This window comes from Puma concolor, chromosome A1 (assembly GCF_028749965.1).
Source record: "Puma concolor isolate L17-30 chromosome A1, mPumCon1.1.hap2, whole genome shotgun sequence".
Taxonomy (NCBI): Eukaryota; Metazoa; Chordata; class Mammalia; order Carnivora; family Felidae; genus Puma; species Puma concolor.
This window is the reverse complement of record NC_141667.1, coordinates 237,055,948-237,074,920: the sequence shown is the minus strand read 5'-3', so window position 1 is coordinate 237,074,920 and position 18,973 is coordinate 237,055,948. Positions and strand designations below refer to the sequence as shown.

The window sequence follows — 18,973 nt, the reverse complement described above, 5'->3', positions numbered from 1 at the left end:
ATGCTTTCCAGCCCTAGTCTTTAGTTTTAGGACTGAAAACTTGAACTTTGGTGGGTCAAGAGCCCTTGTGGCTGCTTATTCAGAGGGGAAGAACGATGGTTGATAACAGCAGTGGTTCATAGAGGGAGTAGGAGACAGTGTCCCTGTGGGTGGAGGTGAGGAACATACTAAACATTGCTCCGGACTTTTTGTGCCCCGTCTCTTACTGGTGTCCTGGAAACTGTGCTGTTATGCGGCTGTGTTAACTGGGACGAGCAGTTATTGGAGGGACAAGGGAGGAGGAAAGGGAATTAAATTAAAGCAGGTGAATATGGACGTGAGGATGTTTTAAAAACTTATGGGAGAACATGCGGGAATAAAAGATCACTTATAGCTGTGGTTCTATTTCTTTTTAGTGGACTCCTCTTCTTCCCAGAGCCACTTAATCATGACCACACTCCTTTGCGGTACCTGGTGGCAGTCCTGCTTTGCGCATTCAGAAACCAAAGTGCTGGGCAAACAACTTTGCCACGAGTCCCCGGCTACTAGGTGGCCGAGGGAGAATTCAAATCCAGGCCAGGCAGAGTGCTTAGGGTTAGGGTGTGGGAACTTACACAGAGCTGGAGAGAGAATGTCCCTTAGTCTGAGGAGCTCATAGTCCATTGGAAATCCCCTTGCTGGGGTGGGTGGTCTGGGGCCCGCTGTGGTTAGGACGTGTTTCAGGAGGATGGAATGTTGTCTGCGAGAGGCAAGGGGCAGGAGCCGTGGAGGGGGGGGTGGTGTGCCGTGTCTTCAGGTGTGCTGGAGGCCTGCTGGTGAACGGGCGGGTTCGTGCGAGATAGACCAGGCCGCAGAGGTGAGTGGAGGTCAGCAAGAATTGGAACCTGTAGGCAGTGGGGAGCTATTGAAGGCTCCGTGAGTGACCATGAGTCATGATGAAAGACCAATGTAGGAGGGTCCATGTCGGAGTGGGGAAGGCAGCAGTGAGGCTCACCTCAGTGCTGCATGAGGAATGTTCTACGACTTTGTAATTGCTTTCTATTCTAGTTAAAAGATCCAACAAGAGTCTTGAGTTCAGTGGATGTCTATAGAAGCTTCCACTCTGTTGCTTACTGGGCAGATTACTAATATTTTGAGCCGTAGAACAAAAACACTTTTACGGAGTATCGTCAGGAGTAAATTAGATGTGCGTGCGTAGCGGACGGTCAAGTTTTCTGTTTCTTCTCTCCTGCTATACATAATTATATTAGTGAGTTTCCATGGCAGGGAAAAAAATAGGTTTATATCCGTTGTGTATAATAAAAAGAGTGGGAGGTATACAATTAAAGCCCACCTTTGAAGGAAAAGGTAAGGAAAATGGAGTTTCTCCATTTTTAGGACTACCAGGCCATCTTTCGATGTGTTTGGTGCTTAATCATAGGGCATGGGTCCTACAATACAGACCAGTGATAACTTTTTTTTTTTTCCTACTCTTACAGTGACAGAAAAAGAATGTCTGTAATTGTTCGAACTCCTTCAGGCCAGCTTCGACTCTACTGTAAGGGGGCTGTAAGTACTGACCGAGCGTCTCGTGTAGCAGGTGCCCTTGGTGGCTCCTTTGTGAACCTGCTTCTCCTGACCGCTGTCTGACTTGGTAGTAAAGGCCTACTGAACACAGTGGCGGTTCAGGCCAGCGTGGCAACCGTGGCCCCTGAAAAGCTTCCTTTTAGCCAATAGGTGGTTTCAGAAATAGCGCTTTGCCGTGTGATGCGAGATCCTTAGGGTGTGACTTGTGATTCTCATTTTATCACCGTTATGTTGTGACTTCAGGAAGATGGAATGGTTCATAACGACCTGTGATGATCTTTTAAGTATTCGTGTGTGTGTGTGTGTGTGTGTTTGTTTGTTCTCAAACAGCTATTCGTAGTTGTTTTGTGTTTTCATCACAGAGAGCTTTTCTGGGCTGTGTTGCTCAGTGTTAGCTGAAGTGGGTTCAGGGCCTAGTGGCTGGTACACGCCATGGCTGGGAGCTCCTGCAGGGGCAGGAAGCAAGAGTGTATTTGTGCAGTTTAGGATGTGCATGGTACCCTTTCCGCTTCTGCATAAAGGTGTTCTACACATCGGTACATATTTTGCAAATTTGGGTAAATGTAGGTACCATTATCTCTCTGACAGTTCTCTTGACGCTTACGGTTCTCCCCAAAGTTTTTGTCTGGACACATCCATACCCAGTTTGTTTTCCAAAGCTCATGAGTGAATCTGTCTGAGAACTGTATTTCTACCTGCCCGCTCAAGTACTCTCAAGTATTCACATTGGATAAGCATCATTAAAACAAAGCTAGGTTTAGGATGCTGACCTCAGGGTTTACTTAAAGGTTTGCCAGTCACAATGTTTCTCTATTTTGTAGGATAATGTAATATTTGAGAGGCTTTCAAAAGACTCAAAATACATGGAAGAAACCCTGTGCCATCTGGAATATTTTGCCACGGAAGGTCAGTGAAATTTGGAAATGTTATTTTTAACCATTGAAGTTTTACTTTCAAGTGTTTGCGGCTGATGCTCGGGGGTGAGCGGTCATGGTCTGAATGGACGCGTCCGTTTGGTGCCGTACTTGGCTTGCTTCCTAGGAGTATACTTTCCTAGGGCCAACCCCTGCCCCCACCCTCCACATTCTGTGCCCACGGCCATGACGCCATGTGCACCAGAGTCCACGCAGAGTTACGTGCATGACTCTGTTCGCTCTTCCCCTGAAGGACGAAGGGAGCAGGCAGGCCAGCTCACGATGTGTAGAATCATTCTGTAGTCATTATTCCTCTTCAAAAAAACCCATGTCCTCACTTCCCCGTCCCCCTCTCGTGATCCTTGTGACGCTGGCTTATCCATGACTTGAGGAAGCAGTAATTCACTGAGCCCACAGAGACTGGGAAAGGAGTTCTCTGAAAGGATGTCAGAGATTCCAGCAAGGGAACACGATGAACGTTGGAGCCTTGCCTAAGTGCTGGCTGCTGCTTTCTTGGCTTCGTGTGTTCCTGTGGCTATGAGCGTGTGTGTGCCTGCATGCGTGTGCACGTGCACATGTGACTGCTTGAAAGCCTGGGTCTTCCACATGGTAGCATGTCCGGCTTTTATTGCTCTCCTGCCTCCTCTACTTCTGATACCTGCCCACGGCACGCGTACGTATAGATCGTGCCCAGCTCCTGTACGTGTCTGCCGTAGGGAGTTCACGTTCACGGCTTCTCGCTTCTCATGGACTCTCAAATGTATCCTCAAGGTGGTTTATAGCAAAATGCAGTAGACTTGTTTCTACCTTCCCTTTTTCGATGAGTGAAAGTTGAATCAGAGTGACCTAAAAAGCAGATAGTTTCTTGAATTTTTTTTGAGTGTGCGGGTATAAAATGGAGCCACGTGATGTCACCTATGAGGGAAGGCGTCCTGCTTCTTTCCATCGCTGGATACACTATGGCTGTTTTGCAGGCTTGAGGACTCTCTGTGTGGCTTATGCTGACCTCTCTGAGCAGGCGTATGAGGAGTGGCTTAAAGTCTATCGAGAAGCCAGCACCATCTTGAAAGACAGAGCTCAGCGGTTGGAAGAGTGCTATGAGATCATAGAGAAGGTAATTGCACGTGATACACTTGTTACCTGCCCAGTGAGGGGCTCCACCACGTATTGGACAAAGTCTCTGGACAGGAATCCTTTTGCTGTATAGCGGAGAGCGTGTGTGCATAGGGGAGGGGCAGAAGAAGGGACAGAGAGAGAGCGAGATAATGAATGAATCTTAGCACTGGGCATGAAGCCTGCTTGTCTGTCCAGCGCTGAGCCTGGCCTCATAACCCTGACATCATGACCTGAGTCAAAATCAAGGGTCAGACGTTTAACCAACTGAGCCACGCAGGTGCCCCTTAACCATTAGCTTTTAATGATGTCTTTCTTTGCTTTAAGAAGCACTTAGTTTTTTTTTTCTTTTATTAAAGTTTATTTATTTATTTTGAGCGAGAGAGAGAGAGAGAGAGAGCGCACAAACAGGGGAGGGGCGCAGAGAGAGACGGGGAGACAGAATCCCAAGCAGGCTCTGTGCTGTCAGCATGGACCCTGATCTGGGGTTCTAACCCACAAACCACAAGATCATGACCTGAGTCAAAGTCAGATGCTTAATTGACTGAGCCACCCAGGTGCCCCAAGAAACACTTAGTTTTTATGGGCTACCTGAAAGATTGAACCAGCTTCCGCTAAGTGTTAATGGTATCTTAAGAAGTATCAGGTCAAAAACAATGTCAGTGACTTTCTGGGTTTGCCTAAGATTAGGCACCCTGTTGACTTACATGAGTTACATGAATCAGACCCCATAGGCTGGTTGGACATTGTTCATTCTGAGAATTTTCACACTTATTCTAGTAACAGCTGCTTTTGCCATTGGTGCTTTGTATTGCCTACTTTGATTTTTGATGTTGTTTCTGTTCTTTTCAGTTTAACCCAAGGCGTCAGGTAGCTTTCTAGGTATTAGATTCCCTCCCATCTGGGAGCTGGATTTCACCTTTTTCTGTTTCATGTCGGCAACCATTGGCCCATCCAATTTCCAGTTTCTAGAACTCTGGAGTCATTAGCTTTTATCATTCTTTGTGTTTTTTAAAATTACTCTTGAATTTTTTTATACCCTGTTTTTACTTGAGTTTTATATTTACTTACGTGTCACTTTAATGGAATTTGGTAGGAGTGGAACCAAATTCAAGTGTACATTGTTTCTGCTTTACTGGAAATAACCAAAATTACTTTAGAATCAGAAAATGATTAAATCGGGGCACCTGGGTGGCTCGGTCAGTTAAGCATCTGACTTTTTTTTTTTTTTTAACGTTTATTTATTTTTGAGAGACAGAATGCAAGCAGGGGAGGGGCAAAGAGAGGGAGACACAGAATCCAAAGCAGGCTCCAGGCTCCGAGCGGTCAGCACAGAGCCTGACGCGGGGCTCGAACCCGCAAACCGCGTGATAATGACCTGAGTCGAAGTCGGATTCTCAACCGACTGAGCGACCCAGGCATCCCAAGCATCTGACTCTTGATCTTAGTTCCGTTTTTGATCTCAGAGTTGTGAGTTCAGGCCCTGCATTGGGCTCCATTCTGGGCATGAAGCCTACTTAAAAAAAAAAAAAAAAAGAAAGAAAAGGAAGAAGACGGTTAAGTAGGTGACGTGCCCATGGGGCACCCTTTGCACCAAGCACATAGTGGATGCTTTTCCCACAATCAGGTAATCAAGCTAAGGTACTCTGTCATGGAGAGACTCAGGGGAGGTAGGTAAGCGGTTAACAGGCTCTCTGGGCAGGGGCTGGGGAATCTGCCAGACCAGCAGGCAAGGTACAGGCTGCTGCTGTCTCCACATCCCCGTGCATTCACACCCATCCTCACTGTGAACTAACCCTTTGTGGGTCTGGAAGAAGTTTAACAATCTTAAAATCTTAAAATCCTTTGATATTTTTTCTTTGGCTTTTAAGTTGTTAGCATCCACGGCCTCTTAGCTTTGTATTGCCAGATGTGCGTTATCATCTAGAATCAGTTTTGCTTCCGTGTTAACTATTACATGGTATGTCCTTAGCTCATCAGTGGAGAGGGGAGGGCTCACGTACTGACTATCCTCAGGATAACTTGCTTGTATGCTTTACCGCTGGGTGATTTCTATTTTAACATGCCCATGGACCAGGAAATAAATGATAAATACTAGGTTGCCTCTGTGTCTTGAGTGGTTCTAACACTGCAAACAGTTTTGAAACTCAGTACATGAAGCATCATTAATTATTTGCAAACAAAGGCTTAATGTACAGGAAATAAGAGAACCGTCAACATTTTGACTGCCTTTTTGGGTCAGTTTTGTGGTTAATGCTGCTCTTAAGCGTGTGCCGATCTTTAATTGATGTTATTTTTCAATCTAGAATTTACTGTTACTTGGAGCCACAGCCATCGAAGATCGCCTTCAGGCAGGTGTTCCAGAAACCATAGCGACTCTATTGAAGGCAGAAATTAAAATATGGGTGTTGACAGGAGACAAACAAGAAACTGCAATTAATATAGGTAATGCATTTTAAAATTTCCTGATGCTGGTTTTGTATTGTTTGTAAAGTGTCTTGTAGAAGTGCCTAGGGCTTCCTCAAAGGCATTGACAGATGATGTTTTAAGGCCCAGGAAAGTTTACCTAAATCAAATGAAGATGCTCTTGTGAGCATTATCTGCCTGTAATAAACACTGAAACTCCATCTCCCTGAAATGTAGAATACAGAATTCAAGTTTTGAAGACTTTTTTTTCTTATCACTTTCTTCACAAAGTTTTAGTCTGAGGCTAAGATGTTTTCACTGAGTTTATTTATTATTATTTTTTGAGAGACAGAGTGAAAGTGGGGGAGGGGTGGAGAGAGAGGGAGACACAGAATCGGAAGCAGGCTCCAGGCTCTGAGCTGTCAGCACAGAGCCTGACGCTGGGCTCGAACTCAGGAACCATGGGATCATGACCTGAGCCGAAGTTGGATGCCCAACCGACGGAGCCACCCAATCCCTCACTGAGTTTAATATGCATTATAATTTTGGATAATTATGACCACTGGGATGATTTTACCAACTGATGGATTTTCTAAGAGCGCTGTGTCTTTCTTTCCCTTCCCTGCCTGGGTTGGTAACCTCTTTGCTTGCTAAACATCACAGAAAGGAAAATTGAAGAAAGGGAATTTTAAGTCCAAATAACTTCATTCATGTTAAAGAGGCACATTTTGAGTTTGGAAGGAGTTGAAATGACTCATTTTAAATTTTTTTTTTTTCAACGTTTATTTATTTTTATTTTTGGGACAGAGAGAGACAGAGCATGAACGGGGGAGGAGCAGAGAGAGAGGGAGACACAGAATCGGAAACAGGCTCCAGGCTCTGAGCCATCAGCCCAGAGCCTGATGCGGGGCTCGAACTCACGGACCGCGAGATCGTGACCTGGCTGAAGTCGGACGCTTAACCGACTGCGCCACCCAGGCGCCCCAGAAATGACTCATTTTAGAAGGTCTCCTTTCGATTGCTTAAGTTCCCTTGAAGTTCTCTGCCACTTCCAGTGTCATTATGTAGCACCAGCCCAGGTGCGCATGTGATCAAATGAGTATGTGAGGCCACATGACTTATAATGTCTTTATGGAAACAGACTCCGGGTTACCCCTGACTTCAGAAAGGAACATACTGGAGCATCCAGGTTTGGGTTACTGGTATCCTGTTTGGAGCGGTCGCCTTGGAATGTTATCACCTGAATCCAATGGTGGCCCTTTCCTTAAACCTTCTGTTTTGAATCAGCTCTCCCAGATAACCACAGTTGTAGTCAATACTTACCCTTTGAAGTGAATTTTTTTTTTATAGACAAGAGTCATTTAATCATTTCTTATCAAGGTTGTGACTAATCAAATGCAATTTGGGCCCCCACACCACTGAAATTAAAGTCCCAGGCGAGTGACAGGTGATTCATAACCATCTCTGAAGCTTCAGGTATAGACATTACCTATTGATTTGTGTTAGTTGTCTGTCAAATGCATGTTTCTGGACAAAAGTAGGATGATATTTCTGTGCAGATCCCTCACTATTACTAGAAAATAAAATTCTATAGCTTGTAGCCCTTTGGTGATGTCAACATTTTTTTAAAAAGAAGGTAAACATGTGCTTTTGGGATAATGCCCCCCTCTCTCTCTCTATATGTATGTGTTGTCCCTTCAGGTATGATTTCCCATAAAATTTGGGTTAAAATACCTGCTGATATGTGGCTCCTTTTGTTCATATAGGGCACATAAAGTTGACTGCTGCCCCCAAATACTGAAAATTTAGGGGTGTGCTTTCTGCTCTCTTAGAGCAATATCAAAAGGTAGGTAAAATTGTACTACGGTGATAAGATCTGGAAAACAGAGGTTGAGTGTTCTTGCTGGACTAATGACCTTTTTATGCCCCTAGCCCCAGACGACTTCCTTAAGTGCTTTCTTGTGTTTGCTGTAAGAAGAGAGTGTGAGTGTGCTGGCTGGTAAAAGGCCACTGTCCCTCTCATGGCCTCTCTGCAAAATCACCCTGTCCTTAGGCAGCGCCCACATCCCTTTTCCTGCTTGTCCCTTTTGTCATACCTGAGCATATCAGGGTCTGGAGGAGTTTAGAATACACGCAAATGAAAGCAAAGGCTTAAAAGCCAACCCAGGAAAAAAAATGGATTGTAATTCCTAAAGGAAAGTTTGACTTGAAGGCTGTGAGGCTTGTCTGAGGCTTATGAGATAATTGAAAACCTATCTGAAGAGTTTGTAAAAATCATGGTTGATAGTATTTTGTGCTTTTTTATCAAAGAGGGTAGAGCAACATTTGTAGCTTGGGGACCAGGAGCATTCACAGCCATTAGATATTTTAAAATCGATCTTTTCTTAGCAAACCCTCTACAGGACCACATGGAGATGATGCATCCTGTTCATAGATAAGCTGATGACTTTACCAAATTCTCGTATTCTGGAGTTTTTTTTCTACTCACATATTTTTCTAGTGTGTCAGAATGCAAACAGATCTTTGGTGTTCCTAAGTATGCGTCCAACGGCCGGGGAACCGATGTTCTCTGCAAGAGCTGTCTGAGTCACTTTTTCACTTTGCGTTCAGAACTCACTGGGAATCCTGGGTTGTGTTGGGTGGTGTTGGGGGATTAAATGTCGCTTTCTGAGTTAGGATTTCTGTTGTGCCCGCAAATGATGCAGGAGGCTCAACAAAGTGTAGACACCCGGACGTTGTGTTAGACTTGTCCACGCCAGGCCGCAGGTGACCGCTACAAGCGGCATGAGGTCGTGCTCCAGATACAGTGGGGATTGTATGCCTCTGTGCTCCTTGCGTGTTCCTCGTGGCCCCGGAAATCTGAGCTCGTACTGATCCATAACACTTGATGTCCTGTACATTTTAGTGCATTCGGCCTGCGTTTTCAGGGATTCAGGGGATATTTGGGAAGATGATCCAGTGCCTAGACTTCTACTTCTTTATGGAAGACAAGAGAGCAAATTTTTTTCTATTTTTTTAAATTTTACTTTTAATTAAAAATGTACATCCAAATTAGTTGGCATCTAGTGCAACAATGATTTCAGGAGTAGATTCCTTAGTGCCCCTTCCCCGTTTAGCCCCTCCCCCCTCCCACAACCCCTCCCTCCAGTAACCCTCAGTTTGTTCTCCAGATTTATGAGTCTCTTCTGTTTTGTCCCCCTCTCTGTTTTTATATTATTTTTGTTTCCCTTCCCTTATGTTCATCTGTTTTGTCTCTTAAAGTCCTCATATGAGTGAAGTCATATGATTTTTGTCTTTAACTTCACTTAGCATAATACCCTCCGGTTCCATCCACTTAGTTGCAAATGGCAAGATGTCATTCTTTTTGATTGCCGAGTAGTACTCCATTGTATATATATACACCTCATCTTCTTTATCCATTCATCCCTCGATGGACATTTGGGCTCTTTCCATACTTTGGCTACTGTTGGTAGTGCTGCTATAAACATGGGGGTGCACGTGTCCCTTCGAAACAGCACACCTGTATCCCATGGATAAATGCCTAGTAGTGCAATTGCTGGGTCCTAGGGTAGTTCTATTTTTAGTTTTTTGAGGAACCTCCATACCGTTTTCCAGAGTGGCTGCACCAGCTTGCATTCCCACCAACAATGCAAAAGAGATCCTCTTTCTCCCCATCCTCGCCAACATCTGCTGTTGCCTGAGTTGTTAATGTTAGCCATTCTGACAGGTGTCAGGTGGTATCTCATTGTGGTTTTGATTTGTATTTCCCTGATGATGAGGGATGTGGAGCATTCTTTCACGTGTCGGTTGGCCACCTGGATGTCTTCCTTGGAGAAGTGTCTATTCATGTCTTTTGCCCATTTCTTCACTGGATTATTTGTTTTTTGGGCGTTGAGTTTGATAAGTTCTTTATAGATTTTGGATACTAACCCTTTATCTGATAGTCATTTGCAAATATCTTCTCCCATTCTGTCGGTTGCCTTTTAGTTTTGCTGAGTGTTTCCTTTGCTGTGCAGAAGCTTTTTATTTTGATGAGGTCCCAGTAGCTCATTTTTCCTTTGGTTGCCCTTGCCTCCAGAGACGTGTCGAGTAAGAAGTTGCTGCGGCCAAGATCAAAGAGGTTTTTACCTGCTTTCTCCTCGAGGATGATGATGGCTTCCTGTCTTACATTGAGGTCTTTCATCCATTTTGAGTTTATTTTTGTGTCTGGTGTAAGATAGTGGTCCAGGTTCATTCTTCTGCATGTCGCTGTCCAGTTTTCCCAGCACCACTTGCTGAAGAGACTGTCTTTATTCCATTGGATCTTCTTTCCCGCTTTGTCAAAGATTAGTTGGCCATACGTTGGTGGGTCCATTTCTGGGTTCTCTATTCTGTTTCATTGATCTGGGTGTCTGTTCTTGTGCCAGTACCACAGTGTCTTGATGATTACAGCTTTGTAGTATAGGACAAGAGAGCAAATTAATGGAATATCTGCCCAGTGCCAGCGCTCTGCTAGGACTGCCTTCTGAACACGGTCTTCAGTCTTTACATCTTAACGGTCTTCTGGCTCAAAGGGGAAGTTCAGTGTTTATGAAAGTTACGTTGTATTTAATGACCAAGCTAGCATGAGGTCTCAGGGCCCCTCAGTTCTGGTGCAGGGCTCATTTTACACGGATTCACATAGCTTTCGTAAATCTGTTCTCTGAAATTTGAAGACTGGGGGAGGATGGTAGAATATATCATCGGTTCCAGGCGGCACGTTGTTATTATACGGCAGTGTCCTGAAATTGGGATGTCTTATGATCGTCGACTCTTACGGTTTAGTAACATTTTCTTAGTGGTACGTAGAGTAAGCGTTCACCTTTAGAGATGACGCTAGGTGTTTGGGGTTGTTCGTTTTCTTCAGCATTTATCTGTCATACTTTAATACATATTTCTAAAATGTAACTTTTAGTTCATACCTTGGAAATATTTAGTCAAATTAAATTCCAGGATATTTATGTCTCTGAGGAGCCAGTGAGTACTATATAGACAGTCATCTTGCCTGTGGGTTTTAGGTAGTTTGGAACTGGCACGGTGCCAGAATCCTGCTGCACCAGGCTTGAATTTGTGCTAACTAGCTATGTTTCAAGGAGTTGGCAATTTTCTTTTTTAGCTTAAAGAACTTGGCATGCGTTAGTCTAAAGTGAAATTTCAGATGTAGCCTTTGTGAATTGTGTCATTTCCTTATTACCACTGGATATAACATCTATTAAATAGATGTGAAGTCCTCAGAATCTATGATTTTTTTTCTAATGGATATAGGATGAGTGAGAAAAAAAATCCTGGTGTGATTCCATTTTAAAGCCATTAGGCGGGAAAGAGCTTTCATTGTAAACTATTCCTAAGTTGTAATTCCGCACCCTACTCCCCCACCCCTCATTTTTTACTCATCATTTAACGCTTCTGAACCATGTCTTACAGTCTTAGAAGTTTAATTTTTAGAAAGTAAATATGGTGCCTGCTTATCCTATTATTGCCCGTTGCAAGAAAGACAGGTGTCCGTTTTCAGTGAAGCTGGGATGTTTGGCGGTGATCTCAGTCTGAGTGTTGTTTTTCACCAAAAAGTCAGATACGTTATATCTTGATCACCTGCAGCTGGTGTTGTTGCCAGACGTTCTAGTACAGGCTTGGGGGACCCGCATTCCCTAATTGGGGCACGAGTTAATCCTGAGCCAAAACAGAGTGAAATAGATGATGAGAAAGTACTAACTGCACAGCACAGACATTAAGCATGACTGGTGTTAATAATAGTTACCGAGTGAACATTGGCTATACTGTGCCAAATACTGTGCTGAGTCATTTGTGTCTGTTTTATATTTGATTCCCCTGAGACAGCCATCATTCCCCCTTTTAAAGATAGAACTGAGGCACAGAAATACCAAGCAACTTATTAGCCTACATCACAGAGGTGGGAAGATGCTGAAAATCTGAGCATGGACCTGTGATACTTGATATTTACTTCCCAGAAGGAAAAATACCTGAGCCAAAAAAGAGAAAGGAAGGCTTCGAGGTTTCCAACTTGAGCCTTCAAGGGTTCAAAAAAAAGAAAAAAAGTCTGAGCATAGAATGGGTCAGGATGGCCCAGTTTGTGAGGCGAGGCTGAGGTCCTGTGCTCTGACGTGGAGTAGCCTTTTCCTGAGAAGGATCTGGAGGGAAAGGTGCCCAGGTGTGTGGTTTTGGGGGATGAGCCCTGGTTCTCTGGATGATGAAGGACTCTGAGCTTCGTTGGCCCCCTCTGGCATAGATTAGAATATCATCTTTCATCATCCATTCCTGATGTCTGGCAGTGCGTTTCATACATTTATACTCAAATATTGATCAGATTCTCTCTGAAAATAGTTAGGACCAACAACACACTTACTAAGGGTTTGGAACCAGCCTGAATTTCAGTGATGGGTAGGTTGATGAATCTGAGCCTAAGATCCATGCTTAGTAAGGATAAAGTGTACCTAACCCTCCCAGAAATGTCTCCAGAGAAATCTGGACTTAGGTGTCTTTGACGATGTGAGTTTATCTCAAAAAAAAAAAAAAAAAAAAAAAACCGATTTCAGAATCTGAGAGATTTGGTTTGGTGATACTTCCTAGCGTGGATGATTATTTTCTTAAAATGCAGTCCTGCTCTAAGTACCATAGAGTCTGAAATATTTTGATTTCTTTGGATGTTGATTATACTCAGGTAGCAGAAAGACTAAACACTTTTGTAGCGTGCTGTTAATTTCAGCTGTAGTAAAAAGTAAAATCCCAGAGGTTCTCTTCCTAGTGATTTTATGGCCGTTTTGTTAGATTGCAAGATTAAAGAGCTAGACCTCAATTTACAAGTGCGGATTGACATTTCATACCTGGCCCTTCTCCAGGAGTTGATCTCATTTTATCCACAAACATTAGAAATCAAGCACACCAAACTGGGGTTGACATAATTTAATTTGCCACATTAGCTAAGTCACAATTAACTGTGTTAGACTTCCGTGTTCTGTCTAGTGCAGGTGTTTTGTGTGATAATTCTCTAAGCAGAATCTCACTTCGTTTTCTAAATTGAAAAAAACGCGTTTCCAGAAACCTTTAGTTCTGTATATTTAAATTTGCAGAAGTGTCGGTGGCTTTATTTATTGCCCTATTCCCTGAAACGGCTAGAAAAACATTTAAGAGTTTTTCCATAATATCTTTGTGCAGCTTCAGTTGTCAAGCAGCATTTTGCGTCGACTGAAAAATATAAAATAAATCAGCAAGTTAGGGCTTAAAAATTATAGCTCGCTTCTACAGCTGTTGTTCAAATCAAAATCTACCAGCAAATCCTTTTGCGTTAGTTACACTAAATTTGTAACAGTCTATGTCGCGTGACGTTACTGGAAGTCTCTGGGGTATACAGAAGGAGTGAGCCTACCATAGTGGGAAATAAAGTTGCAACATCGCCTTTTGTAAATGAAAATAAAGTGTAGACCTCCCTTCTGAGCCTAATCTAAGAACTTATAGGAAAGAAGAATACATTTGTAAAATTTTAATGGTCAACAAAGACTTCACTTCTGTCAATCCTATGAGGCAGGACTTTGAAAGGCATTCTGGGAAAGTCTGATTTTTACTCATCACTGCTGTTAAAATACAAACTTGAACAAGTTTGAAAATGTGTAGAAAATTGTTAAATGTTTCCACCTGCCCCCCCCTTTTTTTTTTGTCTTCTAGGTTAAGCAGGTACTTGCCCATGTGGTCTTATGATTTTAGATTCTTCAGTTTGTTTTAGTTTTTAAAATGATGAGAAGTGGTTTTAACAAGTGAAATAATCTCGTTCCCTTGAGGTAACCATTGTTAACGGTCTGGACTATATCTTTATGGTATTGCTTTTAAAAAATATTCTTCTGAAATATCAAATATTCTTCTGAAATGACAAACGTTAGTGAAGGATATCCTTTGTACGTTCCAAAATAAACATATTTATTGTCTCTTTCCTAAAAAGAAAAAAATAAAAACCAAAAGGCTTTTCCTGGTCTTAATTTTTCTGGGGGTCTTAAAGTCTGTTTGGTGCCTTTTAATAGGGTTTCCTCCACATCAAAAAAAAGCCCCGCTGAGTAGAATTGTCACATAAATGCAGTAGTTCTGGGACTGGCCCATTAGTTAAATGCTTGTCTCCTTTTCCAGTTAAATATAGCATCTGTAGGAACGGATATTTTAGCTGTTCTGTGGAGAACAATCCAGGCTCCTCCTCGCTTCAGGAATAGCTCTGGTTAAGCCCCTTCCTTGAGATTCCAGGTACTCGCTCGAAGATTGTAATTCTCGTTGCTGATGATTGGTTTCCTGTCTCCGTAATCACTAATCCTTTATCCTTAGGTGCTGAGAGTGGGGGGAAAAATCTTGCTGTGAGGGCCAATTTTCTAGGTGGGAGGATTCTTCTCTTGCCTTTTCTCAATGAGCTAGATTGCGACGAAGGTTGGTGAAAAGCGCCAGTTCTCTCAAGGGGCACTGAAGAGGGGGACGGTGTAGCTTGGAAGAGAGTAGACTCCTGACAGACCTCTGGGTCTTAGGACCTGCTGGAGCTGCCTCCTTCCCACAGTGCCTGGATTTCAGGGGGCCGGGCTCTCCTCCTGGTCTGTGGGGTCACCGAGCATCTCCAGATGTTTGGCAGTAGACTGCAAAGCCTGAGTAGGGAAGTGGTTCAGAGAAAATATGTTCACCTCCTGGGAGGAGAAGTCGAAGAGCCACTTGCTTAACCTATAGAGAGAACTCTTTAAAAATAGGATGGAAATGATCGATAGGGATCAGTGTGGGAATACGTACTTTTTTGTTTCAGGGGAATTTTCTTTTTTAAACTCCCATTTGATTCTTGAAATGCACCTTGCTTTGAACTTGGGGGAGGAAGAGAGATTCGGTTGTGTGATAGTCGTCCTTTGAAACCTGATGTGAGAATTACCTGCTTTGTTAAACAAACACACGAGGGCTCTTGATAGTAGGGTAGGCTCGTTTATGCTGATTCGCAAGCACCGTTAACGTCCATGTGTCTCCCTAACGGTGCTGCTGTTCTCCAAAGATGAGGAAGACTCCACAGAAAATTGACAAATGTGTATTTCAGCCTTTGGTCACGGAAACCTTCCCAACCAGTTCTATCTCAGTGGTCTGCAAGAATCAGAGTCTGCTCAAAGAACTCCCTTTTCCTGCTCCTCATGCTTGTCCAGTTCTTCTGTGTTCCTCGACAGGCTTAAAATGGTGATAAGGAAGACCCAAGAAGGGAGGATGAGTTTACACAGTTTTTGGAAAGTGAGGAGTTCTTGGAAGGAACGATAAACTCCCTAACGTTGCTTCTTCCTCTTACTCTAGGATATTCCTGCCGGTTGGTGTCACAGAATATGGCCCTTATCCTATTGAAGGAGGATTCCCTGGATGTAAGTCGTTTTTCAAACGTTGTATGTGTCTTTTATCGTATTAAACTCTTCATGTATTTATTACTACTATAACTGATGAGGGTGTGTTTTTTTTTTTTTTTTTACTAAAAATTATAAAAGTACTCTGTATATTGTTATTTATGAACAGATGTCGTAATCTCTTTAAACACCAGGATAGTAAATTTGGAGCACTGCTTAAAGGTACTTCTCCTTTGTGCATCTGGAATTCTGCATTTACGATGTTGACGGGACCTGTTACGATTTACGTTAAGTGGGGATGGTCGACTCCAGAGTTACCAAGGAGACTTGCAGGATTTTCTTTCTAGCACAAACTTTAACATAAAGATAATATTCAAGTGTCCAGAGTTGTTTGAATTTATATAGGAATAGGCTGCATTCCCCCAACATTCCAGTGCCACTAGCTCATGCAGAATTGAACAGCATGGTTCTCTGAGCATGTCATAGACCTGTACCCGCCTGGGCGTGGCCTAAAGCTTCTGATGAGACCAGGGGAACCGATTTGGGGTTAAACAGTGACCTGGGAAGTAGTTTGATAGGAAGACATCAGCTGAACAACGAAATCCCATTTGTCAGGACTCATAACAAGGGCTTCTTACTGCCTGGAACCCAGGGCCACCCTTCAGGCAGTGTATTTAAAGCCTCTTTTAGGAGCAGATGACAGGGTTAGTGAAAAGGATGAGATATAGTACAGAGATGTTTATAGTTGGAGACCAGGGAGGCCATGAATCCTACCGTGAAGGCCGACACACAGAGCGCCTCTTCAGGTGGCGAGTCTGTGTGCTCGCGATGCTGTTCGATGACTTGGGAGCTTCAGGATCGATCTCAGTGTGCCTCTTACCCTTGTTTGTGTCACTGCCTACCAGAAGCCCAAACCTCCCGGGTCATCCCTCCTCTCCTGGACCCTAATTCTCCAGCTCTGGGGTAGTGAAGAACCTCCCTTCTACCCAGTGTTGGCTTCTCCCAAGCACCCCCATCCCACTTGCCTTTATTCTTGTCTATAGAACTTCTGATCACTAGAAATAATATATATTATTATTAATAAATATAATAAAAGTATATAAGTGTGATGAAACACATGTAGAATTCACCATCTTAGGCATTAAGTACACAGTTCAGTGGCATTCAATATGTTTATATTGTTGTATCATCACGATCTGTCTCCAGAACTCTTTTCATCTTACAAAATTAGAACTTGGTCCCCCTAAAACAGCAACTCCTCACTTCCTCCCCAGTGAGCCCCTGGCTCAACCACCATTCTGCTCTCTGTCTCTGAATTTGACTACCCTGGTATGTCCGATAAGTGGAATCATACTATATTTGTCTTTTTGTGACTGGCTTATTTCACTTAGCATAATGTCCTCAATTCATCTATTTTATAGCCTGTGTCAGATTGTCCATCCTTTATGACTGGATAATATTCTGTTACATGTGTAGCTCATGTATGGCTTATCCATTTATTTGTCAATGGAAACTCGGGTGGTTTCTGCCTTTTGGCTGTTGTGAATGCTGCTTCTACGATCGTGAGCGTTCAACTATCTCTTAAAGACCCTTCAGTTATTTTGAGCATATGCTCAGAGGTGGAATTGCTGGGTCATATGGTAGCTTTATGTTGACCTTCTAAGGAACTATCTTGCCGTTTCTATAGCAGATGCTCCGTTTTACATTCCCACCAGCAGTGAACGAGGGTTCCAGTGTCTCCACATCCTCACCAACATGTGTCATTTTGTGGGGTTTTTTTTTTTGTAGTAGCCATCTTGGTGGGCATGAAGTGGTATCCCCCTATGATTTTGGTTTGATTTCCCTAAGTGGTTAGTGATGTCGAACATCTGGTCATGGGCTTAGTGGCCATTTGTAGATCTTCTTTGGAGAAATGTCTAGTCAGTCCTTTGCCTGTTGAAAAAATTGGATTTTTTGCTTTTTCATTTTTGTGAAACACTTTATATTTGGTCTGTCTTGCTCTAGTCCCTTAAAATGTGAAAATATAACGTTCATAGAGCTAAAAAATCTGATTTTTTTAAAAAACTGGTCAAAGACCATGCTTTTCACAGGTACTCTGTAAATGTTTGAACGATTGGACCAACTTTAGATCATTTTCCAGTTACCGGCTAGAACTTCCGTTTAAAAGGTCACGCTGATGAGGCAGTGGCTATCTACCATATAGATACATCTATCTGTCCGTGGATGGGCTGCATACAAGGTATCTTTAGGAGGGAATCAAAACTGAGGAGAACAGCTTGGTGGTAGAGAGGAGAGTGGAGAGCTGGTGCAGAGAGGGGGACTAGAACCGTGGGGGAGCCAACTAGCCTGTGAGAACACCCAGATGTCTATGCCAGGAGCTTACTTGTTTGCCGATGATCTTCGGGTTCCAAGGCATCCACGATCTTAAACTAAGCCTATTATGTGATGGTAACTCAGAAGTGAGCCTGTATTTTCCTTTTATGCCAAGTGTACTCAGGAACCCGAGAGATGGGCTTTGACTCTACACAGCACTATGAGGCTCTAAGTACAAACTGGGAATTTTTTTTAAATGTTTACTTTTTTGAGAGGGGGGGAAGGTGCAGAAAGAGAGGGGGACAGAGGATCCAAAGCAGGCTCCACACGGACAGTAGAGAGCCTGATGCGGGCCTCAAAGTCATGCAGTGTGAGATCATGACCTGAGCCAAAGTCGGACGCTCCACCAACTGAGCCAGCCAGGCGCCCCCACATCGGGACTTTTGGTTGACCTAGATCATGGAGTGATTTGTGAGGCCAGACAGGTTTTGGGGGATGTGACTGGCTGCCCTTGGAAGCCTGTTAAGAATTCTTCTTTCTAACCAGTGTTGAACGTCTGGTTTTAGTGTAATGACTTCCATGTACTCAGTATCTGCTGAACAGAGGTACAATTTTTATGTTTTTTTTTTTTGTTCCATACTCCAAGCCCAGGGGGTATTCCCTATTTTTGACTAGAGTCCTTCTTCTCTTTCGCCTTGTTCCCTTCTCCCTCATTCTTCAGTTGGGTTGAAGGCATTCCTGTTCTCAAAATATTTCATTGCTAGGTGTGGAATAGGAGTCCTGGGGAAATAAATTAGGTGTGTACCAGATCCCTGTGGAGCTCCCAAGTTGAGCTTTTTAGGCTGCAGGGCTCACATATAAGTGGGAGGGAACAACGGGGATTACCGCAAAGAGCCAGATCTGGCATCCATCACTTTCACTTGACCGACAAACATGTCCGGGGTAGAACTCCAAATGCTTGTAAATGATCAGGATTTATCTCTCTGCTTTGAGTTAGTCACCTGTTACCAAAACAACATCTAAGCTCTGTAATACAGATGAGATCGGGGGTCTTGGAAACAGGGCTGGGGGGGGGGTGGTGGATCATATGTACCCCAGGGGAGCACTAGACGATGATGCGTCAGGATGCCAGAAGAAAATGTGCTTTTTCTTCTTTTACGTTTAAAAAAAAAAGTGCCGTGAAATCAGCTTCATTGATGATCACATATAGGTTGGCACTGGCACACCCAATCCTATTTCAGGTGCCCTGATTAGAAATGGGCCTGGGAGGGGGGCGCCTGGGGGGCTCAGTCGGTTGAGCATCCGGCTTCGGCT

General features: G+C 43.5%; 1 protein-coding gene across 9 annotated transcripts in view; it reads left to right on the top strand.

Moving 5' to 3' along the window:
* The window catches only part of ATP8A2 (ATPase phospholipid transporting 8A2), a 651,437-nt gene that overhangs the window by 201,877 nt on the left and 430,587 nt on the right, over nucleotides 1–18,973 (top strand). For all 9 annotated transcript variants that reach the window (XM_086715021.1, XM_086715056.1, XM_086715049.1 and 6 more), the window contains 5 exons: nucleotides 1,458–1,527; nucleotides 2,367–2,451; nucleotides 3,434–3,573; nucleotides 5,879–6,017; nucleotides 15,303–15,367. In XM_086715021.1, the coding sequence (XP_086571147.1) occupies nucleotides 1,458–1,527; nucleotides 2,367–2,451; nucleotides 3,434–3,573; nucleotides 5,879–6,017; nucleotides 15,303–15,367 (499 nt within the window). The remainder of the gene's footprint in view (nucleotides 1–1,457; nucleotides 1,528–2,366; nucleotides 2,452–3,433; nucleotides 3,574–5,878; nucleotides 6,018–15,302; nucleotides 15,368–18,973) is intronic.